Below are 23,840 nucleotides of genomic sequence, written 5' to 3'. Positions count from 1 at the left end.
CGGGATGGGGGGAGTGCACTTGCCCTCATTTGTTGCCCAGCACAACCACTTGGATTCTGTCTGGCCCCAGGGGAAGCCCGGGGAGGTGGAGGGGCTGCCTCCCCGGGAGGTGGAGGCTCTGGGCAGAGCACACGGATTGATGGGCAAGTTTGACCCTCATGAGCCAGTGGCCAGTGCTTTCCAGGGCCTCCCTGGCCTGGCCCCCAGCAGCAGGTGAGGGCAGGAGGCCACCATGAGGAAGCAGCCACCAGGGTCAGCTGGAAGATCCATCCATCAGGGCCCTGTCTCCTGTCCTGGCTGGGCTGCAGCTGGCAGCCTGGGCTTGGCAGCGATTCCATAAATGGAGCCGGAGTCGTTAAAAAGCCATTACCGTCTCCTCTCGTGGTTGGTGTTTCGCATGAACGGCGCCTGTCACAAACAGGCAGACTGGGCGTGTTGGTGAGCAAGGAGGATGTGGAGAAAAGGTGCCGGAGTAGGAGATGAGAAGGCAGACCCGTCCGGTGGGGGGCGGGGGCTGGGCCTGCTGAGCAGGGGAGAGGGCAGGAGCCGCGGCTCTGGGCTCTGTTCTCCTGAGACAGCCCTCGTCCTTGTCCTCGTCCTCCACTGCATGCCGCTGTTACTCACCAGGGACGGATGCAGTGTGCTCCAGACACATCTGTGTCAGGCAGAAACCCACCGCCAGGACACGCTGGTCCCTGCTTGGTGACTGTGGTCTGCTCGGACCTGTGCAGCTCTGCTAGGAACACTGTGCTGTGCTGGGGACCTCTTCCCCCACCTGCGGTGACCACTCCTGGGGTGACCTCATGTAGGTGGATTGCTGTCGACCTCGGGGCGGGGGGGGGGGGGGGGCGGCAGGGGGAGTCCTGCCTGACCAGGCACACTCACAGTCGCCAGGACATGTTGCTCCTCCCCAGCAGACACTGCAGCCCTGCACCCCGTTCTTCCCTCTGCTCTGCCATACCTGGTGGTGGGGTGGGGGTGGGGGTGGCTCACTGGGCACTTCAGGACACCTGAGTTTCTGGAATTCTCTAGAAGCCCAGCCCTTGGAGTTGCTCATCCCCGCTGAAGGCCTGTGGTTAAGTCTGTTCTACCTGTAATCTTATCTGGGGACTTGTGTTACTATTTTTTCTTTTCAAATTGATTTTACAGAGAGAGAGAGGGAGGAAGGGACAGAGAAACACATTGATCTGTTGTCCCACCTATTTCTGCACTCACTGGTTGTTTCTTGTATGTACTCTGACCAGGGGTCAAACCTGCAACCTGGAGCCCTGGCTGGTGTGGCTCAGTGGTTTGAGACCAGGCCTGCAAACTGAAGGGTCGCTGGTTCGATTCCCAGTCAAGGCACATGCCTGGGTTGCAGGCCAGGGCCCCAGGAGGGGGCACACGAGAGGCAACCACACATTGATGTTTTTCTCCTTTCTCTTTCTTTTTAAAAATAAAAATGAATAAAATCTTTTTTAAAAAACCCTGCAACCTTGGTGTGTCAGGACAGCTGAGCTACTGGCCAGGGCAGGGCACATGGGCACCTGTGTTATTAAAGCCGGTGGCTCTCTGTCATTGCCCCCCACCAGGAAATGGAGGTGGGGACAGAGGAAAAGGAAGTGATGGTATCATGGAAAGCAGCCACCTTCCCTGGGCGTAGCTTGGTGGTGAGGAAAGCCCGTGGCGAGGGGAGGGGAGCAGTGATTTGTGGCAGGAAAGCACTGCCCACACATGGATAAGGGCCTGAGGGGGTACCGGGCAGTGAGGGCACCAGGGCTGGCACCCTCTTCTGTCAGTCAGGCAGCCACTGGGACCCAGCAGTTCCGCAGGTGGCTTTGCTAATGTGAGCTTTCCTCTCAGTTGGACGTCCCCTTTTCTAAACGACCCGTACACTGGGGAAGTCATCTTCTCCTGTTCAGTCAAGCCCAGTGTCGGGGATGACCCAGACAGCGGCCCTTGGCCCCCGTCCCTGCCCTGTGAAAGTGTTGGCGGCTGGCATCATCCCCCTTAGCCATGGGACGGCCTTTCTCACGGGCAGGAAGGGAAACCAGCGCTGTGCTGTGGAGGCGCCACGGCTCCTGTGGCCAGGCCCCGAGCACGTGTCCAAGGTTGTAGGCTGCCCAGTGTGTGCCCAGGCTCAGAGCCTGGCGAGCGGAGCACAGCTAGGCCTCAGCCCATTGCTCCTGTCACCAGGTGTCACACAGAGCCAGCCTCTGCTTGTCAGCGTCATGGAAACTGGATGAGTGTGCACTACTTGCCCTGCAGACCGTGGCGGACGGTGCTGGTGGGACCGGCCCTTTGAGGGCAGTATGCAAGCAGAAGCTTTGCCTTTGTGCTACTCAGGCAGGGCAGTGGTTCAGGCGGAGAGACAGGTGGAAGAGCTGTAGTTTCCCAAACCTGGGGGGGCCCGGGCGCCTTGCGCACTTTTGCACCTTCCCCTTTCCTTTGGCAGCCCTGCCGCTGCCCTCCAGCCCATGTGTGTGCCTTCCATGACGGGACACTCACCGTCCCAGCCAGCTGGAGCTTTTTGGAGGAGCTGGGTCCCTGCCCCCCTGGTCCTGGCAGCGCCCTCAGGGGGTCCCAGTGCTCCTGTGTGCTGCCGTTAGGCAGGTGGGTGAGGGTAGGGAGACTGAGGTCTGTGAGCAGTGTTTTCTCCAGTGCTGGGGCAGCCGGGGCGAATAAGGCTGTTCTGTGCACAGGTCGCAGCGGGGCTCCTCTGAGTGCAGAGCAGCCCATGCATCTTGGGAAAGGCCCTCCCAGATGCCAAGGCGATAAGATGCTGGCAGTTTAAAATGTGCAGAGTCCTCATCGACTGTGGCCAGGGAGGTGGGTGGTGGGCCATCTGTGATCATGGCCTTCCTGCCCCTCTCTGGCCAGCCCCCCAAGCCACAGAGATGCAGTAGTTTGAATGAGCTCAGGGGACATTTCGGGTCAGTGATTATCTCAGCCAGGAGGGCTGCTGCTGCTGCTGCTGCTGCCGCCAGGAGGAGGCGGAGATGGCTCCGCCGTGTCCCCGGGGGCGATCTGACCTCCTCCTTCCCCTCCACACACAGTGCTCCCCTGCACACAAGCACGCCCTCCTCTTACACACTTGTGTGCATGCACGTATACCCAGGTGCATGCTCACCCAGGTAGATGCACTCACACTTTGGACACCTTCAGGCGCGTGCACACATGCATGAGATAGCCGTACAGCCTCACACACAAACCTCGTGCATTGGGCGTGTAACTGGCCAGGCCCGTCTAGGAATCCCCACAGCTCAGGCCTTCAGGCTCCAGCCCCACCCCAGGCAGCTGCCTGACTTTGGGTTATAGAATTTGGGGCCCAGGGCTCAGGTATGTGTCTTGGACTAGAAAGAAAACTTAGTGGTTTGAATTACTAGCTCCCTCCTTGTACTCTGCCTCCCTGGGAGGCAGGGCCAGTCTGGGTGAGGTGGCGCCGCCTGTCCCAGCACCTTAGGGATTCCAGGGTTTGATGTCCTGCTGCTGCCTGGTGCCTTGTCTGTGCCGTGTCTGCACCATGTGGCTGGTTGCTGGCCCACGTGTTGATGTGCACTGTCTGCTCTAAAGACGTCCCCACCAGCCCGAGCCCCGCCCTGAGCGACTGATTGGTTGCTTGGCCTCACTCCCCCAGTGAGGGGACCCTCAGCCCCAGTGAGCAGCATCAGCGCTGCTCTGCCACCTGGAGAGCCAGGAGTTTGCTTTGGGCACATGGGGCAAGGGTTTGCCTCTGAGGACCTAGCTTTCTCCGGAAAGGATGAAAGATAAGGGGATGAGCTGCTGAGACCTGGGAGGGGCCCTAAGGGGGCCATCCCTGGTCTGAAGCCTTGGCCTTGGCTTGTGCCTGATGCCTCAACAGGTCCCCCTGGAACCCTGCCAGGCCCTGCTTGCAGGCCCAAGGGGAAAGTGTCCTGTGCTCACGGGGGCCAGGCCAACGGGGAGTCCTTGGGGACAGCAGGGATCCCAGCAGGAGATGAGCTCCCAGAGCGGCAGAAATATGGCTCGGGCCTCTCTGTCTGGAGCTGGTTCCAGGGCACTAGGCTTTCCCTTCCTCTCTCCCACGTGGACAGCAGCCTTGCCAAGAGGGGTTTAAAGAGCCCAGATGTGCCGGGTGGGCTCTGGGCGACATCCTGGCACCTTGTGGACAGGCCCTGAGTGCCCCTTTCTCCCTCCGCAGTGTCTTAGATGATGAGGGCAGCAACCTCAGGCAGCAGAAGCTTGACCGGCAGGTGAGTGAGGCCAGGGCCGGGTGGAAGGGTAGCCAGCCCTCGCCATCCTGGCCAGAGTCTGGGCTGGGATCTTTGGGGCATGGAGTGGGGGCTGTCCCCATTCTGGGGGCATCCTGACTGGTGGGGAGTGGGCCCTCCTGGAATCAGCTCTCTCTTTTACCTGCCCAGCCCGGGCACAGACCAGAACATGGGGCTTCTGCCAGCGGGCAGCTGGGGGCTGCGGTGGGAGGCTGCGTGTCTGTGCTGTGGCCCTGCCAGGACAGTTCCCTGAGCTGAGTTTTGCCTCCTCCTGGAGGCAAAAAACTCCTCCCCTCCACGTCTTGGGGCACCAGGGACATGCGGCCTTGACCCTGAGTGGGCTTTGGACCCCCTTGGGACTTCCAGAACAGCATGGGAGCCCAACCTCTCAGGGGAGGCGGTGGGCTGCCCTCTGCAGCCTGGTGACCTTTGTGCCTGTCCGCTGCCTCTGCAGCGGGCCCTGCTGGAGCAGAAGCAGAAGAAGAAGCGCCAGGAGCCCCTGATGGTGCAGGCCAATGCCGATGGGCGGCCCCGAAGCCGGCGGGCCCGGCAGTCGGAGGAGCAGGCCCCCCTGGTGGAGTCCTACCTCAGCAGCAGTGGCAGCACCAGCTACCAAGGTATGCCCCGCCCTTGGGACAGCCAGCTGGGAGGCCCTGTGCTGATCTGGGTGGGCAAGGGTCCTCTGCCGGCGTGTGCAGGCTGAGCATGGCTCCCCTCCCAAGTGCACGGTGAGGGGTTGGGCTCCTGGGTCAGGTGCTGGAACCAGAAGCTAAAACCTGGTGGATCTGGGAGGTCAGAAGTCCAGGTTTCTGACCTGGAGAAGTTCACTGAGAGCAGGCAGCAGCCCCTAGGAGCAGAGCCATTCACTCCCCACCATGTTCTGCCTCCCTAGAACAATCCATCCTAACAGCCCACACCAGCTCCCAGCTCGTGTCTCGGTAGACAGACACACACTGCCCTTCTTCTCCCTGGGCCTCCCGCACCTTCAGTTGGCCTGGATTCTGACCTGCAGGGCCCTGCTTCTGCCGTGATGACCAGCAGCCTCCAGCTCTCCCATCTTTGCATACTCGCTTCCCCACAGAGCCCACAGGTTGGGGGTGGGGGGAAGATTCTCTGCAGCTCGGGGTGGGAGAAGGGGTGGCCCCCTGAGCTAGGGACCCCCTCTCCTGTAGGTTAGGGTAAGAGTACCCAGGGCAGAAACAGGGGGTTGGTGTCTCAGATCTCAAAGGCGGGCCTCAGACCCAGTCCCCCCCACCCCCCACCCCGTCCCTGCTGGTGCAGGTAATCCCAGGGACTTTTCTGTCAGATGGAAGTTTCGAGAAGGTGGCCCCCGGCCTTTACAGTTGGAAGGAACCCAAGATTCTTCAGGACCTGCAGCCACTTCGAGCTGCTGGTAGCTGCCTGTCAGCTCAGGGCTAACGGTTCTCATCTAACTGCTGGCCCCACCCCCAACCCGCCACCCCTCGCCCAGCCCCACAGCGTCTCAGGGTCTCAGGTTCCGCCAATTCTCTGCCTTGGAAGGCAGCACCTAGTGCCGAGCGCTGGCACAGCACCCTGGACAAGGCATCTGCCAGCAGCACAGCATGGTGCTAGGCGCTCTGCCTGCGTTACTTCATTCATTCCTCCCAGTCACTCATCGCCACCCACGATCCATGAGCATTTGCACTCCGAGGGTGCCACCGATTGGTCCCTGGCACATTGCTAGTGAGCGCTGGGGCAAGGCTTTGAACCCAGGTGGAAGGTCCATCGTAGTAATTCTGCTGTGTGGGCGTCTGCACCCAGGGCCTCCCCGGTGTGTTGGTGCTCTGTCTGAGAGGCCCCGCAGAAGAAGGGCACAGGGACCTGGGGCCTCAGACGGGCAGCTCAGGCTGCTCCACACAGACCCAGCCCCTGGGCCCCTCGCCCTGCCCTTTCCCAGCCCTGCCCTTTCCCAGCCGACGCCCCCTCCCTCTTCCCCGGTGAGTGCTGTCCCAGGGGTAGCAGGGGTGCCTGGAGAGCGTGCCTCCCGCTGTGGAGCCTGGCCTGCTGCCCTGTGGGCATCACAGCCCCAGCTCTGCCAAGCCCAGCACCTGACCATTCAGGGCTGCACATGGGCTGGGAGCCTGCTCCAGGGACTCCAGGCACTGCCAGTTTGGGCTATGGGCCAGCGTCTTGAGGCTTTGAGAGAGTCTGAGACGCCAATGCGCAGTCATTCTGGCAGGAGCTTCTTGAGCCCTGAAGTGTGGGTCAGGCCCGCAGAAAGGACCACAGTCAGAAGACGGAGTTTCTGGTCATGCCGCTACCAGCCACCTGCTCCCTGGTGATTGGGAGCAAGACTCCGACCCTCTCCGGGCTTGCTTCCTCTCCTGCAAGTGAGGAAAATTCTCTGTCTCCAGACTTTGAACATTGAAGCAGCTCTGGTGTGTTTCAAGGTCCGGCCAGCGGCATGCTACTCTCTGCCCAGAGTCCAGAGCAGGCTGGGTCGTGCTGCTTCTCTTGCTGCGCTGAGAGGTGGACACAGCCCTGACCAGGCTGCTGTGCTCCCGGCTGGCTGGCCAGCCCGAGATTGGTGTTACTTAGAGCACCCGCCTGCAGCACCAGCTGCCTCCTGCACTGCCCTCTGCTGGCTCTTGGTGTTAAATACAAGGGGAGTTGGATGAAAATCAGAACCAATGGGTTTACCCTGGTAAACCCTTTTTGACCCACCGGCCAGGCTCATTCACGTTATATATTCATCCAGCCCCTAAATGTTTACTGAGGGCCCACTTTGTGTCAGCTTCCAGATCAGAGGCCAGGGACCCAGGGTGAACACAGACAGGCGTGGTCACTGTTCTCTTGGGGACCTTACCACCTGTCACAGGTGTTCTGTGTGGGAAGAGTCCAGGCTGTGTGGGTGAAGGGCAGAGCCCCTGCTCCCAGAGCGGGGGTTGGGGAGGCTGCCTTGGGGAGCCAGAGCCTGCAGAAGGAATGGGGCTGGCGGGAGAGGAGGTAGTCAGGTGGGCTGTGCAGGCGGTGGGGCAGCCAGGGCCAGGCCCCTGAGGCCAGAGGGAGTCCGGTGGGCACGAGGCACTGACAGAGCGTGGTGGGGCGGGGAGCCCGGAGGTGAGGTGTGCGCAGTTAGGCTGAGGCCAAGGGGAGGAAGTTGGAGGAACCAGACTTACAGGAGAACGTTGGTCTTTGTCGTGTGTAAGAGCCATGAGAAACTGTTCTGGGACTCGGGAGCAGGCTGGGGTTCCAACACGGGGAGAGCGTGGAGGCCTCTTCAGTGTGTGCAGCTCCCTGTGTCCCGAATGGCGGTCCTGCCTCAGGGTGCTCTGCTCCCGGGGCTGCGTGCCTGCTCTAGCTGTGGTCTCTTCCAAGATGTGCAGTCTTTTCTGTCTTTGTCCACCACCCCTGATGACCCACATTCTCCTAGACACTCTCCCTCCCCCTGCCCAGGCCCAGATAGTTTGCTGGCCCAGAGCTTCAATGGCTCTGCTTCTTGGTTGATGGTGGAATGGGCAGGCTTTTGACTGTATCACACTGGGCTGGGGTGGGGAGGTGCCGCCTCCAGCACCTGTACCTGGTAGAGATTTGTGGGGGGTACAGAGGCCCTGCTAGGGCTCAGTGGTGGTGGGGTGTCGGGGGGGGGGTTGCTGGGAAATGTGCTGAGGAGTGTGAGGAGCTCTGGGCTTACCTAGTGCCTGTCTCTCTGTCTCCGCTCTTTCCTAAGCAGTTCAAGAGGCCGACTCACTGGCTAGTGTGCAGCTGGGAGCCACCCGCTCAACAGCACCAGCTTCAGCCAAGAGAACCAAGGCAGCAGCAGCCATGGGGGGCCAGGGCGGGGCCTCGAGGAAGGAGAAGAAGGGGAAGCACAAAGGTTGGCTCGCCCTCCCTGCAGCTCTGACCAGAGCCTGGCCTCACCTGAGGGTTGGGGGAGGCTTATCTTTCTGACGGAGGGGGGCGGGGAGGCCCTGGTGAAGGCACCAGATGCACTCAGGGCCCCACCCAGCTGGCCAGCTCACAGGCCCCATCTGGTTCGTGGAGCTCCTGGGCTGGACTGTGGGTGTGTGGCAGGCCCTCCAGGTGGCCAGGAAGTGAAGTCCAGCCCTGCTGTGGCCCAGGAGCCCCTGCCCAGCTTGAGAACCCTCACCTCCATCCTGACCCAGGACACTCCGTCCTGTGGGGCCTCCTGGGCAACCTGGCCCAGGCAGCCTCCCAGCCATTGTGTGGGCTCCTTGATTCTCGTCCCAGGTCCACCCTCTAGCCCCGCACACCAGTCTGTCTCTCTGCTCTTCTAGCTTTAAAGAGATCCTCAGTGATCAAGGGTGGTTACAGAGGCCCCTGCCCCGAGTCCCATCTCCAGGCCTCTCTCTGGTCATGGTAGGACAGTGGGGCACTGGGTCCATAGGCTTCTGGAGCTGACTGCTGCTTTTAGGATTGTCTGCCCACTCAGGGTGGTTGCATTCTGTGGGGGCCAGGCCTCACTTCTGCTACCGAAGCTGTGGCAGCTTGGTGAGGAAGGTTGCCATGGGGTGGGACAGCCTCCTTTTGGGAAGGCAAGAGTCTGCCAGCCTCAGCCTCTTTCAAGGGGCCGTGTGTGTGTGTGTGTGTGTGTGTGTATTTAAAAAGATCTTTCTTATTTATTTTTAGAGAAAGGGGAAGGGAGGAAGAGGGAGAAATCAATGTGTGGTTGCCTCTCGAGTGCCCCCTACTGGGGACCTGGCCCTCAATCCAGGCCTGTGCCCTGACTGGGAATTGAACTGGTGACCTTTTGCTTCACAGTCTGGCAGTCCATCCACTGAGCCCCAGCAGCCAGGGCAGGGGCCCCGTATGTTTCTAATGGTGTGTGAGTTTACTGTGTGCGTGTGTGTGTCTGAGAGAGAATGAATACCAGCACTAAGGAGCTGCCCATGTCCGTGAGCAAGAGGTGGTCTGTGGCCCGGACAGGTCCTTTCTCTGCACCCTGTCTCTCTCACTGTGCAGTTGGTGTGTAGATGGCTGCCATCTTCCTAGGGGTGTGAGGCACTTCACACCACCCCTCGGCAACTAATGTTGGGGAACAGCACAAGCTTCAAAACCTGTGTTGAAGGTTACCCCAGAGCTTACCCCTCTTTAAGATGCTGACAGCAATCACTTGTTTTTAAAGTCAGCTTTGCAAATAATTTTGCAGAGGGTCCCCCTACTGGCCCTTCACCCACTTCATGGACGTCTGTGGACCCAGCTCTCCCCTCCCCCTCCCCACCCCAACGGGACTCAGGAGTGCCCGTGGCCTGCAGGCACCGGCGGGCCAGAGGTTCTGGCAGAAGACAAGTCTGAGGCCCGAGGCCCAGTGCAGATCCTGACTGTGGGCCAGTCGGACCACGCCCAGGACGCGGGGGAGACAGCAGCTGGTGGGGGCGCACGGCCCAGCAGGCAGGACCTCCGTGCCACGATGCTGAGGAAGGGTGAGCCCTGTGGGGGTCCAGTGACACCCCCAAAGCTCAGTCCCAGGTTCTCAGGTGCACCCTTCTTGGGGAGCACAGCCTTCCTGTGTCTATTCCAACCCTTCCCAAACCCCGGTGGGGGGCCCACTCGGAGACCAATGAGAAACTGGGGCAGGGGCTCCTGAAGGCCATGTTAAAAGAAAGAAGCATGAACTAGGGTAATTAGCCTCATCTTCCCCATCCACGGCACCTGCCCTAGGGAGGCCCAGGTTTGGGGGACAGGTTTCCTTTCCCTTTGGCTCCTTTGAAAAAGCTCCTTTTGTACAATGTTCCCCTATCTCTGAGCTAGAGGAGCAGGGCCCAGATGCCAAGAGACAGGGCGATGCTCCCAGGAAACTTGCTGCCCAGGCAATTCCTCCACTGGGGCCCCTGCCCCAGGGAGACCTGGCATGGGATGGCGGAGGGAAACCCAGCAGTGCCCCACATTCTGAGGAGTTGGATCAGGGACAGCTTCCTGGAGAAAGGGCCACTGGGCTAGTAACATAAGGCCAGAGACAGCAGTTGGGTGGGGAGATGCACACAGAGGGCTGTGAGCAGGCTGAGGAGAGGAGGCGTCAGCCCCGCGCACGTCAGGCTGAGGGCTGGAGAGCAGGCGTCTGATGGAGGGACAGCGCTGAAGCTGGGGGTGGGGTACACACACACCCCACAGTTCATGCCAGTCCCAGAGTGCGTGTCCTCGTGTATATGGGGATGTGTGTGGGGGGGTGTGCATGAATGTGTGTGTGCACGTTCAGCCTGTGCGTGTGTGCGCACACAGGTGTGGATGGCTTGGTGCCTAGGAACAGATGTCTGTCTGGGTGTGCATGACCCACCATCCCCTCCTGCCCCTCCACCTGGCCCAGGCGTCTCCAGCAGCATGAGCTTTGAGGAAGAGGAGGAGGATGAAGATGAGAACAGCTCCAGCTCCTCCCAGCTAAACAGCAACACCCGCCCCAGCTCCGCGACTAGCAAGAAGTCCACCCGGGTGAGTGAGGAAGGGCAGCAGCATGTGCAGGGGCTGGGCACCCAGCTGGAGCGCGATGAGTGTGCAGAGACGACAGTGACTGGCTCGCCAGGCGAGGGGCCCAGCCGCCCGCCTGTCTAGCACTGCTCTGGCCTGGCTCTCCTGTCCTCCGGCCCGCCCTCCCCTTCTCTTCAGCCAGGGCGGGAGGGCGGGGGGGCCAGGGTCCAGCAGGATGATCTCAGAGGACCTGCCCTCAGGTGTGGAGGAGGGAGGGAAGGGCTGTGCCCCATCCCCCACCCACCACCACATTAGGGGTCAGCTGTGGACTCCAGGCCCCCGATTGCAGCTGCTCAGGGTCCCCAGGGCTCAGGCTCCTGCTCTCTCTCCCATAGGAGGCAGCCTCGGCCCCCAGCCCGACAGCCCCAGAGCCTTCGGTGGAAATTGAGGTCCAGGATCTTGAGGAGTTTGCACTGAGGCCAGCCCCCCAGGGCATCACCATCAAGTGCCGCATCACGCGGGACAAGAAGGGGATGGACCGAGGGATGTACCCCACCTACTTCCTGCACCTGGACCGAGAGGATGGGAAGAAGGTGAGGCAGACCTGGGCATGCGTTCACCTGGGCAGGCTGGGGGTCCGGGGGTGGGGGAGCTGGATGTGGCCAGCACCTGAGACCCAACACTGACCTCTCAGTTCCCTCAGAGAGACAGAAGCTCTGGAGCCTGGTCTTGGCGCAGCCTTGTGTTTGCCAGTGTGCGTGTGTGTGCATGTGCAATGTGTTCAGAGCTGATGGAGAGCCCCGTGTGAGTGCCCCTGACTGTGTACGGACCAGAGGCTGGACCTGGAAGGTGACCTTGCTCTACCCCCCAAGGTGTTCCTCCTGGCGGGAAGGAAAAGAAAGAAGAGTAAAACTTCCAATTACCTCATCTCCGTGGACCCAACAGACTTGTCTCGAGGAGGGGACAGCTACGTGGGGAAACTGCGGTACCAGCTCTCTCCCGGGAAGGGGGTGGGGCAGGCTCTCTGTCTAGAAAGCACCTTGTCCTGGTCTAGGGCAGGAGTCAGATCATCTTTTTGTCCCTCAGGTCGAACTATTAGCTCCGTGCCAGCACTGAGCCAGCCTGGGAGATGGGCCTCATACACCCTGCCCTGAGCTGCCCCCAGCTGGAGGGTGGGGGGCACAGGCCCACCTAAAGAGAGCAAACCCCAGAGTGTCACTGATGATGTAGGCCACCATGGAGGGGTCCCCTTGGCCTGTGGTCAGAGCTGAGGGACAAGGCTGAGAGTGAGTTCTTGGTGGAAATGAGAGCATCCCTGGGGCGCGGGGAAGGCTCTGCGCTCCGCCGGGGCGGCGGTGTGGGGGGGCGTTGCTGAGCAACAGTGCCAGGTTTGGGGAACGTAAATCACACTTAGAGGTAAGAAAGCTGTGGAGATGGGGCTGGACCAAGATTCACAGGCTGGCTAGGACAGACAGGAGGTCACCTCATCTAGTCTCCGTGGCGGGCTGCGTCTCCTCTGCTGTCCTGCCAGGTAACCATTCTGTGTCCTCACTGCTGTACCTCCAGGGAGACATTCTGTGCAACCCAGACCTCCCAGGTGTCCCTCACTGCACCTAGATGCTCTTCGATTCAACTCGGAGCAAGTCCAGGCCCTTTGCCCTTAGAGAGGGGAATTCAGTGAGCAGTGTGCCCCCAGGTGGACTCCTGGCTCTGCCCAGACTGCTTTGCAGGCCCCTCGCAGGACACGTGTGGCCATTTGCTGCCCTAGAGCAGAGGGTGCGTGGCCCTGTGCTTACTGCCTGTTCTGCAGGTCCAACCTCATGGGCACTAAGTTCACCGTGTATGACAATGGGGTCAACCCTCAGAAGGCACCCTCTCCTTTGGAAAGCGGAACTTTTCGTCAGGAGCTGGCAGCTGTGTGTTATGTGAGTTCTGGGTCCCTGGTCCCCAAGTTAGACGTGATACTCGGCCTTGCTGCCTCACCTGTGGGCTGTCCCTTCTGTCTTTGTGGGTAGACAGGCTTCAGAGAGGCGGGCTGTCCTTGGTTCAGTGGCCCCTGCCTGTAAGAGCCGTGGGCCCAGGGCAGGGACTCCAAGGCCCTTTGCATTATAGTCTCATTGCATGCTCAGTCTAAGAGCTCCATCCTGTTTTATTATCACGTAGATGAGGAAACTGAAGGTCAGAGGTTGGGTCACTTGCCAATGTCACACAGCTCATAAGTGGCCAAACTGGAATACAACTACCGGGATTTCACTCCATTTAAAAATGAGGGATTGGGCACTACCCACGCCCCTCTTCATCCCCCCTTCATTGGGAATCCACGGCTGTTGCGCTGTGTTTGTACGACCCTATCGTGCCACCTGCTGGTCAACTTTGGAGAGGCAGTCCAAATCTCTTCAAACCTGAGCCCCAACTATGTCCCAGGTGCTGTTGGAGGCGCTGATGATGTCGTAATGAACAAGAGAGGCATAATTTATACTCTTACAGAACTTAAACTCGTAGTAGGGGAGATACGCTATACGGCATACACATAAGCAAAAATAAACACATTCCTGATAAACGCCGAGATGAAAAAATACCACAGGGAAGAGGAAGGGCTGTGGAGTGTGCAGGGGTGGGTGAGCTCTGAGGAATGCTGCGGGAAAAGCCTCGCTGAGGCAACCCTGGGTCGCACCCAGAAGGAAGTGAGAGTGGCGTGCAGGTGTTGGGGGGAGGGGTGTGCAGTGAGTGCGTGGGGGGGCCATAAATGGAGGGGAGACCGTAGCAGGGCTGCGTCCTGTGAGGCCTCCTGCAGGTTGAGGTAAGACCTTTGGCGTTTACTCTGCACCAGGGAGGAAAACCATGGGACTTACTGGATGGCTCGCTGCTGTGGGAGACCAGGTGACAGGGAGGAGGGGAGGGGGGCCAAGGACGGAAACAAGGAGACCTCTGCAGTCTGTTACTGTGGCCTCAGTGAGAGAGGGTGGTGGTGGTGAGGAGCGATCAAATTCTTGCTGATTGGAAGTTGGTGTGGACAGCGTTAGCTGATGGGTTGGAGGGCGGGATGTGAGAGGGAGGCGTCTGGCAGGACCCCGAGTGGTCTGCCCGAGTTGCTGTGAAGAGAACCCGGAGGACTGAGGGGGGTGCTAGTTTGGGCAGAGGCTCGGGAGCTCAACTCCGGACATGCTGAATGGAAGGATGCCCCTTCAGCGTTCAAGTGCAGATGTTGAGAACTAGCTCATCGTCTTCATTCCCTTTGGCCTCCCCACCACCCCCAGTAGTAAGTGGAGTCCTTGGGTGGCCCCTGTTCTATTTCCCAGGAGACGAACGTCCTGGGTTTCAAGGGGCCTCGGAAGATGAGCGTGATTGTCCCCGGCATGAACATGGTCCACGAGAGAGTCTGCATCCGGCCCCGCAACGTGAGTTCCGGCCCCGCCTGCCCCTGCCCCTGCCCCTGCCCCACGGCCCCAGCCTCTGCATATGCAGAGCCCTGGACATCTAGGGAGGTGTAAGGACTGCCAGCCCTGAGCCAGACCCCCGGAGCCCTGGCTGGGCACATTCTGAGAGGCCTAGGCCTGGCTCAGGCGTGCCCACTCTCCCAGGAGCACGAGACGCTGCTAGCACGCTGGCAGAATAAGCACACGGAGACCATCATTGAGCTACAGAACAAGACACCTGTCTGGAACGACGACACTCAGTCCTACGTACTCAACTTCCACGGGCGCGTCACACAGGCCTCTGTAAAGAACTTCCAGATCATCCATGGCAATGACCGTGAGTGTTCCAGCCCTTACCCATTGCTGTCCACATGCTAGCCAGGGCTCTGAGCTCAGGGTTCAGCTCACCAGTCCCGCCCACACAGGCTCGTGCCTAAGGACCCGGGTTATATGCTGGATCAGACATAAAGAGCCATGGCTGGGAGGCCATGGAGGCACCTTCTCTGGAGCCCTGACCCCAGATTCTGGGCACCCAGCAGTCTCAGGTGTGGGAATATCCTGGGGATGGACTCACTCACTCCTTCCCCGTCTCCTGCTGTCTGGGTGCATCCTTCTCCTTGGCATTTGCTCCCTCCTTCCTGCATTTCTGCCACTTGGTCTCCTTTGGGGCTCCCTTGGCATCGCTGCTCCTCGCTTTCTCTTCCCTCTTGTGACTTGGGTGTCTGTCTGTCCGTCCGTCTCCATCCCTCCTGTCCTCACTCTGTCCCCCTGTGTGTCTACGCCCGTGCCTGGTTCCAGCGGACTACATTGTGATGCAGTTTGGCCGTGTGGCAGAGGACGTGTTCACCATGGATTACAACTACCCGCTGTGCGCACTGCAGGCCTTCGCCATTGCCCTGTCCAGCTTCGACAGCAAGCTGGCCTGTGAATAGAGGCCTCCTTGGGCCCTTGGGGTTGCCCAGCTCGGTGTGGAGCTGCCTGCCTGCGGAGACAGCCCTGCCTACCCCTGTACATAGGCCTCCTGCCAGATGAACCTTTGGCTCTCGGCGGCACCCTGGCTGGGCTGGCCAGGAACTGGCTCCTCTACCTCCTCTGTTGAGGCAGAGGAGTGTGTGGGGGGGTGGGGTGTAAAGGGACCAGAGTGATTTCTTTCTGTGCCCCGAGCAACACACCCACTCTTGGGTTGGCACGTTGCTGCAGTCGCCTTTGCCAAGCTGGGCAGCCTCTTCAGCAGGGAAGGCAGGAAGAGGTGTGGAGAGGAAGCACAAGGCAGGGTTGCTGTGACCCAGCCGCCCACTCAGCCCTGGAGTCAGATGACGACGGACCCCTGACTGAGGGGCACAGTGTGTGTTTGTGTGTTGGAGGGCACACCACCTTCATACAGCAGAGGGCGTGGTAGCCAAGCCTTGCCCTTACCTGCAGAAAGTCCCAACTTCAGGAGGCCTCAGCCAGGCCTGGGCAAGGTTGCTGGGATGGGTGGGGAGTGGCAGGACCTTGTCCAGATTGCAGGGGCCTGGCTGTGGGAATTGGCTGGTGGCCTAGGGTTGTAGCTCATGTGATTTCACTAGGTTTTCTCTATGGGAGGAGGCAGCAGGAGGCCAGCCCTCAAGGCCAGTGTCTTAGAGGATGGGGCCTGCAAGACACAGGCTCAGCACGCAGGAGGCACGTGGAACAGGTGTCCAGGACCAGGCTGTCCGGCAGCCTCTGCACAGGATAGGTGTGCGGGGCCTGGGCTGCGCGCGGGGCAGCGGGGAGGCAGGTGGGCAGGCAGGTGGGCATGCCTGGGGCTGGTAGGCTGCAGGTGCTCCTGCTTGTGCTGCAGCCCCTGCCACAGCCAACGTAGGTCATGCTGCTGAGGCTTCTCAGTGTGGTCCTTCTTGGGAAGGAACTGGGTAGGGTGAGGACAGCAGGGGCTGTTTTAGAACCACAGAGATCAGAGGGGGCAGGACCCTTAGAGATGAACTAGTACAGCTCTGTCTCCATATGCAAATCACTCAGAAAATGGTACTTGCTCTGAGTCACCTAGCTGGTTAGTGGCAGAGTAGAGAACTTCAGCTCACTGGATTTCTTTGTTCCCACACCCCCCCCCCCAAGAAGCCCCTCCCTGTGGGTTTCGGGACTTCCTGAGGTCCAGTCCAGGTGCCCTCATCCCCTGGCCTGATTCCAGAGCATCGATGTCAGAGGTGACATGTGGAACTGAAACCATTTCTGTAGGAGGCTGAGCAGTTCCCCGCTGAAGGCCGCCTGGCTCTTTGGACTGATGAGGACTGACCCCTGTGTGGCCCCCCCAGAGCGCAGGCCCAGCCAGGCTGCTCCAGGGTGGGGCCTGAACTCTCCCTCCCCCGCCGTCCTTCTCCCTGACTGGGGAACTCTCATCTCGTGTCTGTGTCCTTGACCCTGGTGGAGGCTGCTTGCGCAGATGGAGACCAGAAACCCATGGCAAGCAAGCAAGCAAGCAGTTGTTCTCAATTCAGAGTAGATGTGCTTGGAGAGGCTGGGTAGAAAGTGAGACGAGACAACATGAAAGTCATACTTCAACCCGCAGGCGAGGCTCTGTAGTGAGGCGAGGGAGTTTTGACGTAAGTGGTACTGTGCTCATTCCCTCGCAGTCGAGGGTTTCCTGTGCTGGGTGCTTAGAGCAAGGTACCACACTAGCCTGCGCACACCTCCGGTGATCTCGCTTTTGTTGGCACGGTCTAGTTTCTAGGCAGCTCTTTCTTTGGGGCCATTTTGAGGGCTCTAGAACTTTCCATACAGGGCCGGTCCACTTCCCAGGAAGTACTGTGGGCCCACCCTCATCTCCAAAGTTCCAGTTTGGTTCTTCCCTTTCCTGCCTGCTGACATTTGGGATTACAGAAACCAGGTGATCTCTAATGTCAGACCACAGTGTCCCTCTGGGCCTGTAACTTCAAGGTTTGCCTCCCAGGGAGACTAGGGATCCTGGAGGCAGAGTGGGAACATCAGAAGCACAATGACAAGCCTGTCCCCTGCTTTCTCCCAGGAGGGGCTGGCCGGGCATTTTGGCAGGGTCAGGGTGTGGGCTGAGCTTTCTGGCCTGGCTGTGGAGGGCAGCTCAGCAACAAAACCCTCTGTTGGACACCGAGTGAGAAGCAGGAGCGGCTGAAGCTGGGTCTCACCTGCTCAAGAGGCTCACGCAGCCTCACCAAGTCTGTCCTGACAATCCCATTCCTGCCGATGCTGGTTTTCCTTGGCCGCTGGCCTCACAGCTATGGGCCCAAAGACTCAAAGCTGCCAGGGACCCTGGAGCCCACGTGGGCTCAGCCTCTCCCACAGGAAGAGGTCTTCATTGGTCAGAAAATGATAATAGAGTGAGCCGTCCCTTAGGGTGTTGGGCAGGTGGGACCTCAGGCAGCTCTTCTGTCACTGCTCCTGGCTCTGCAACCCCTCCTGGGGCAACACTGAGAGTCCTGACACCCTCTGCCCTGAACGACTCTTGTGCAGAGCGGTGAAGTTCACTTCCCCGTTCTTTTTCTTTCCTTCTGGCTCCAAGGTGCTCTGTGTGTCTGCATCTCTGTGTCTGTGTGTATTTGGGGAGAGGGCAACCTGCAAACAGTCAACTGAGGTTTGTTTTGACGATCACATTTCCAAGAAGGAAGAGGAAAGGCGTAAGGTGCACCTGTGAGTTCCATTCTGTCTGTGCTCTCTGGTGAGAGTGACCGCTCCCCCAGGGTTCTGATGTGAAGGACGCCGTCTGAGGAGGTTGTTGATCACTTCCCGGTCTTCGTCACCCGAGGAAATCCGTGTGTTGTGTGCGTGCCTTTGGACGAATGTGAACACACTCTGGTGAATGTGCCTTAAAAATCACGACACTCGTTCAAAGGAGCGTGCAAGGTCCAGGCCCGTGTGAGGACAGGTGTCGGAAACCAGGGAGTGTGGCCATCGCAGGCTGGAAGGGAACCTGGAGCCTGCGCCTCCAGTGACAAGAGAGCAAGAAAACTGCAGAGGCAGAAAGTTTTGTTCTATAAATAGCGGGGCAGTTGCCTCCAATTTGGAGGCGGTTCTGAATTTAACAAAGTGACAGTGGTGACTTCACTGAGAGGTCCCTGCTCCCCTCAGGGTGGGGCCCTGCTGGGTGGCTACTTAGCAAAAGCACAATCCCGCCTCCGGATGGAGTCCTGGCTTCCCCTCTCCCTGAAGATAAGCCTCACCTGGGTCAAGACACTGTTGTGACCTCAGGCAGCCAGGTGGCCCTCTGCATACCTCTGCAGGTAGAGGAGTCTCTCATGGTGCCCAGCATGAAGGGGGCCAGACTCCCCTGCCCAGGGCCCTGGCTGGCTGAACGGTAGCAGCCCAGGAACAGGCCAAAGGACAGGCTCTCGTTTGAGTTTACTCTACACCGGTCCTCCCCTACGTCCAGTGTGCGGTGTTCAGCCGTCCCAGGACGCGGAGGGAGGCAGAGCAGAAGTGTTGGGGCAGGTTTGGTTCTTCTCACAAAAATTAGTCCTGTACTCAGTGGCCATGTGATTTGGAGCACACCACGTACCTTTTCTAGGTGTTTTCTCATCTACAGAACGAGGGGGTGGACCGAGCCTGCGGGAGGGTCAGGGTGGAGGAACGCGGACCCCTGCTTTCATCACTACCTTTTCTAGCTCATCACTGTGCCTTTTTTCTTTCCCCTTCTGTTCCACGGCCCTGCCCCCCTTTCCCACCGAGGTCCAGGTAGAGCTGGAGTTAGGCCGAGACCCAAACCCCGACTTTCGTAGGGAGTGATTAGGGTGACTTAGAAAGGGAAGCCCAACTCAGCTTTTTTCCTGCTTCCAGTAACGAGGGGCCTTGGTTGGGGCAGGTGACACCTCTCTTGCTGAGAACACGCGTGTAGCCAGTCTTCGCAATGCTTAGGATGTGTGTGTGTCTATTTGCACAAGACTGTCTTTCCCTATTTCGGAGTGGTCAGACATTTTATTTTTGTTCAAAGTCCTCTGGAGTTTTAGATGAACCTGCAAAATTGTGCTTTTATTGACTTTTTGAATAAACTCTTTGGTATTCGGGATCAATGTATTTATTTATTGGTATGTGCAATGACAAAGTCGGTATTTTCCCATGCTGACATTATGTACGTTGTATAACTTAAGTGTTTGTCTAAAGTACAGACCATATATCAACAAATTAAACTTGAACTGTTTCAACACTACTGTATATTTTCTTTTTCCTATAAAAGGAGAAAAAACATGTTTATTACACCATTCATTCCTCTGTCCTAAGAACCTCAGGGGTGAGGCTGGTGGTAACGAGGGCGTCACAGCTTGTCTGGAAGCCATGACAGGGGTCAGAGCTGTCCTCCCCGTGCTCTTCAAGTTTAAAAATGCTCAGAACCACATGCAGAGGCTGGGGAGGGCTGCAAGAACACTAAGGACCGAAAGTATGGGTCTGCTGTACCAACTAGAAAGGGGCTGTTGGTTCCTGAGGATCCCCCTGTGGCCCTGGCCGTTAGGAGCAAAAATGGCCATAGAGCTAAAAAAAAAAAAAAGAAAAGAAAAAGAAAAAGAAAGGTGGAAAGGCCCAGGTTAAAAAGAGCATGAAAGCCCAGCCGCTTGATTCCTCTGAGTGGGCCTGACCCACCCAAACAGAACGCGGACATGCTTGGGAATCTTTCCAGCCAGTGGCAGGTCTAAGGCAAGAGCAAGGGAGGCTGCGGTTGTGGCTGGAAGCAGACGTGAAAGATCATGGTCTGACCCTGAGGGAGGAGGTTGAAACTCTGGTGGCCCACAGCCTGGAGGGTGTCAGAGCAGCCGCCCAGGACCCGACGACAGCCGTGACGCTGCCCCGAGCACCCAGGGCGCGCTGCCCCCGGGACAGGCCCCCCCAGCCCATCCCTTGCCTCCTCCTGGCTGCCCTGCACGGTGGGTGGTGTTCTAAGTTCACAGATGGGGAGACAGGTGCTCAGAGGAAAATACACTAACAAAAAGGAATTTGTCCTATTTGTATCAACATGGGGAAGAAAAAATGAGGAAAGGTGAGGTGCATTTTAGAAAGATTTGTATTAAAAGGGTCAAGAAAACAGCATGGCTACTTCCTGTTTTCTCTCAGTAACACTGAAGTACTAGATGTGTCTTTGGCATACAGTCTGGGTTACGGGGACATTTTAAGAATGCGGTAATAAGGAGGCCTGGTTTATCACCCTCCGTTCGGAGTTTTTCTGTAGGTAGGAGCATTTCCTGCCAGAACTGCGGCCTCTCTCCTTGGCTATGCCTGTGCAGGGAGCAGCACATGTAGGGAATAAGGTAAGAAAGCGAGATTTTTGGTGGCGTCCGTGGTCCGGTTAAGGAGAGATCTTTTAAATACGTCTAGGATAGACCCGATGTATCCCTCTCATCCTGGTGTAATTATCATCAAAGCTCCCTTTTCCCCAGTTTCCCAGTTTGGACCATAGGCTGCTTGACACCCAAGCCACAGGAGGTGCAGGCCATCTTTCCCAGAGGCAAAACGTGCTTCTCTTTGTCAACACAGCTCCCTGGGCCTCGCTTCCTGAGCTCACCCATCACGAGTCCTGGAGCTAACGGGGTGCTTTCCTTGTGCCTCCTGTTACAACCAGGAAAGAGCATCTCCAGGCTTGGTCACCCGCCTGACTTACCAAGCAGGGTCCCAGGTGATGCAGTTGTACCCCAGACCAACTATTTGCCCCCCGAGGTGTGCTTGCTCTGCCACAGTGGCCAAAGGCTGCAGTAGACCTAGTGCCAGGGGAACGACCAAGTTCACAGCCCACACCAGTTCTGAGAAATGAGCCAAGAGGCATCAGGCTGATAACAGAAACCAGCCCCATGATTTTGCTCATCCTGGGCTGTATATTCACATGCAACTGTTGCCCCTGAAGGAAAAAACAACTCCAGAAAATGCAAAAAAAAAAAAAAAAAAAGACTGTCTAATCAGAAATGATTGAGAAGTACATAAAATTTCCGAAACAGAAATACATTATGTTCCTGCTGTACGCACCCACCAAGGCCTCGGGCAGCAGGAGCCACTGCGAGGTCTTGTACTTCTGGCAGGAACTACTTCCACACGCCAGCTTCCCCCAGAGATTAATGTGCAAAATAAGGACTTAGATACGTAACACCTTACATAGCAGCCTCTTCAAAGTACCTGAACAACCATTTACGTCCACACCCCACTGCTTTCCCAACAGCACTGTTTCTGCCAGAACGTCAAGGAGTTCTCAGTTCTCAGCATACCTCAAAACCCACACCCTCTGCACAGTACTTTGGCGAAGTCTGTCTTTTCCTGTAGATTTGGGTCCCTATCTCAGTTATAGCACAGAACCTTAGCTACCACTGACCAAGTGGTTACCATGGGCAAGACAGGACCAATGCCATTTTACAGGCACCGATGCTGTCATTCAGCCCCCAGAGCCCCCCCGGGAGACCCCCTACTGTACAGAAGAGAAAGCCAAGACTCAGAAGGCTCCAGGGGCTGACAAGAGCCTGCAGTTAGAAAAGGCGAGGACAAAGTCATGACTGACACTTCTCTGCCTGCAGAATTCATGATCTTGAGCCCTTTTGTAGTTTATAGTTCATTTAAAAAATAAATTGGATAAGGCTCCCATATTAAACTGAGTTTTTAAAAGGTAGGAAATGAACCTTCTGTTCCCACTGCCTAGTTCTGAACAGTGCCTGCCAAGTGAATAAATGAGTGGATTAGCTAGAAGGAAACATGCGTCTCTAATGAGGGCATCACATCCTAAGGCAGAAAAGACGTTTGGAACATGGGCCCAGGACTCTCCTCATAAATCAACCCCTCACTACTGTGCGTCCGCAGGCAAACATGGAAAACGTCTTACCCCAAGAGTGAAGGGCACCTACATGGTTTTTTACCCGTAGCATTCCATCTAGATCATCCTCAGCACATTTTCAACTCCATCTGCTACAAGTGAATCGAATGCTCCACACAACGGCAGATGCAATAAACTTTCTAAAGGCTCAGTCTTCAGTGACTTCTCTGTAGTTCACTGAGGAGCAAAGACCGTCTAGCCGTAATGAGTGCCACCTGAGTGTGATCCCGTACCTCTGACAGCCGTCTGCGTACCTGTAGGTGTAATTTAAAGTATTTTCCTGGCCTCCTGTGCCAGAAATGGCGAGCTCCAAAAGCCACATCTGCCTTTACATAATTCCTTAAACTTCAAGTCTTCCACATGTCACGACTGGGAACGTCCTCAGGGACGCGTCCTCTTTAAAACCTCAGGTCTCCCACATAAACCGGACCCGCTCACCCTTACTGGACAGAGTACACGGGTGCCGTCTTGCCTTAAGAAGACAGACGGCAGCTCAGAAATCAGGCCTGTAGTTTGGTCAGAACCCTCCGAGTGCCGACCCACTTCCCACTGTCGCCGGCTCTCAGAAGACCCAGATACCGGAATACAGACGGAAAAACAGTCTCTTCCCCTGGGCACCGCCACACTGGTTCTCTCAGCAGACACTCTGCAACTTCCCTGCTGGGCTGGCACTTTGTCTACAAGCTCAGACCTGATCGTTTCTGTTTTAAGTCTTGTGGGTGTGAAAATGAATTTCCCAGAGGGCACAACATTCAAAAACAGCTTCAAGGCAAGGACCGTCCATGGCTCTCACCGGCGCCCCCTGGCCTTCTGAGGCTCACAGCAGGACCACTACCCTTGGGCAGGCTCTGGCAGGGCGAGGACTGAAGTCTCTACCTAAAGCTTCCTCTGGCCACTGAAGACAAGAGGTACAGATTCTGGGTTTGGCAGTTCTGTTATGCAGAACATGGACAAAGGAAGCTAGAGATCTAGGCAACATTAGAGCAAAACAGACCAACAGCAGACCTCTGGCCTCATTCTCAGGACAGTGCGAGTCTTTCGGCCCTTGCTGTGAGGAGGGGGCTTCAGCTCAAAGCAGAGTCCCACCCTGCTCTGGCCCCATCACCCCCCAATACCAAATGTTCTTCTCTTGAATCCAAAGGAACCACTAACCTGCTCAAGGCCCAGACAATGAGGCATCCTGGACTCTGAGATCTTCACTCTTGCAACCTTAAGTCCTCACATGTGTAAACTGATGTTCATTCACGGGTGAACCATCTGTTACTCCTAGTGCAAAGTATTGGACCTCTGCCTTTGAATGGCCCCATCTGTAATTATGACAGATCAAAGATAATTACTCAGTGGATCAATTCTCTGATGGGGGAAAGGCCGGAAGATAAAAGAGCAAAGTCATCTTGTGTTCCTACTAATCTCTATGATGTTTTACAAGGTGACAGATGAGGGAGCACCTGGGGGGACACGTGATATCCATGACTGTCACCTGATTGGCTATGACATTTAAACACTAGGGATGAAGTACAGGGCCAAGAATGAAATCAGAGAGGGAGACAGGTCCCTTGGGACTGGAGCAGTGGATACTTCCCCAAACTGGCTGTTCTCACTCTAAACCCTCTGGGTTCCGCTTCCTCAAGGTGCCACGTGTACTCGCTTGGTGGGCGCTGACGCTCAGCCCCTCCGCTCCGAAGTCCCGGGGCCACATGTCTGCGGTGGTTTCCTCCTGCTCACTGTAGCTGTCTGCGACAAATCCAGCATTCTCTGCCAAGACAGCAGGATCCTCTTCTTCATGAAGACAGCAGGAACATGTTTCCGGATTTGGGTCACAGGATGTAACAAAATTATCCTCCCGGTCTCTGGGGTCGGTGGGCATTTCCCGGACCAAGTGGTCAGATTCTTCTGGCATTGCCATCCTTTCAGCTATTTCTTCAGCAGAGGGCTCTTTTGGGTCAGGGTAATCCACCAGGATTGTTTTTTGCCTACGCTTGACGCAATCTGAAAGGTCATAAATTGGGTAAGTCTCTTCAGGGTAAC

At 57.4% G+C, this 23,840-nt stretch overlaps 2 protein-coding genes across 9 annotated transcripts in view; one reads left to right on the top strand and one right to left on the bottom strand.

Moving 5' to 3' along the window:
- TUB (TUB bipartite transcription factor) overlaps nt 1–19,181 on the top strand; it is a 24,815-nt gene extending 5,634 nt beyond the window's left edge. Inside the window, exons 1-12 of one of the 3 annotated variants that reach the window (XM_037050148.1) lie at nt 3,823–3,841; nt 4,160–4,211; nt 4,684–4,846; nt 7,924–8,067; nt 9,467–9,688; nt 10,516–10,637; nt 11,009–11,206; nt 11,486–11,598; nt 12,424–12,538; nt 13,913–14,011; nt 14,195–14,366; nt 14,828–19,181. In XM_037050148.1, the coding sequence (XP_036906043.1) occupies nt 4,732–4,846; nt 7,924–8,067; nt 9,467–9,688; nt 10,516–10,637; nt 11,009–11,206; nt 11,486–11,598; nt 12,424–12,538; nt 13,913–14,011; nt 14,195–14,366; nt 14,828–14,961 (1,434 nt within the window). In that variant the 5' untranslated portion in view covers nt 3,823–3,841; nt 4,160–4,211; nt 4,684–4,731 and the 3' untranslated portion in view covers nt 14,962–19,181. Of the gene's footprint in view, nt 1–3,822; nt 3,842–4,159; nt 4,212–4,683; nt 4,847–7,923; nt 8,068–9,466; nt 9,689–10,515; nt 10,638–11,008; nt 11,207–11,485; nt 11,599–12,423; nt 12,539–13,912; nt 14,012–14,194; nt 14,367–14,827 lie in introns of those variants that run through there. The other 2 variants (XM_037050145.1, XM_037050147.1) reach the window with 2 other exon arrangements.
- Nucleotides 19,169–23,840, bottom strand: part of RIC3 (RIC3 acetylcholine receptor chaperone) — a 52,746-nt gene continuing 48,074 nt past the window's right edge. For 2 of the 6 annotated variants that reach the window (XM_037050149.1, XM_037050150.1), the window contains exon 6: nt 19,169–23,840. In XM_037050149.1, coding sequence (XP_036906044.1) covers nt 23,410–23,840 — 431 coding nt within the window. In that variant the 3' untranslated portion in view covers nt 19,169–23,409. The other 4 variants (XM_037050151.1, XM_037050152.1, XM_037050155.1 and 1 more) reach the window with 4 other exon arrangements.

This window comes from Sturnira hondurensis, unplaced genomic scaffold (genome assembly GCF_014824575.4).
Source record: "Sturnira hondurensis isolate 20B ecotype Veracruz unplaced genomic scaffold, ASM1482457v3 Scaffold0006505, whole genome shotgun sequence".
Lineage (NCBI taxonomy): Eukaryota > Metazoa > Chordata > Mammalia > Chiroptera > Phyllostomidae > Sturnira > Sturnira hondurensis.
Note: the sequence above shows the minus strand (reverse complement) of the source record. Positions and strands in the feature narration are given on the sequence as shown.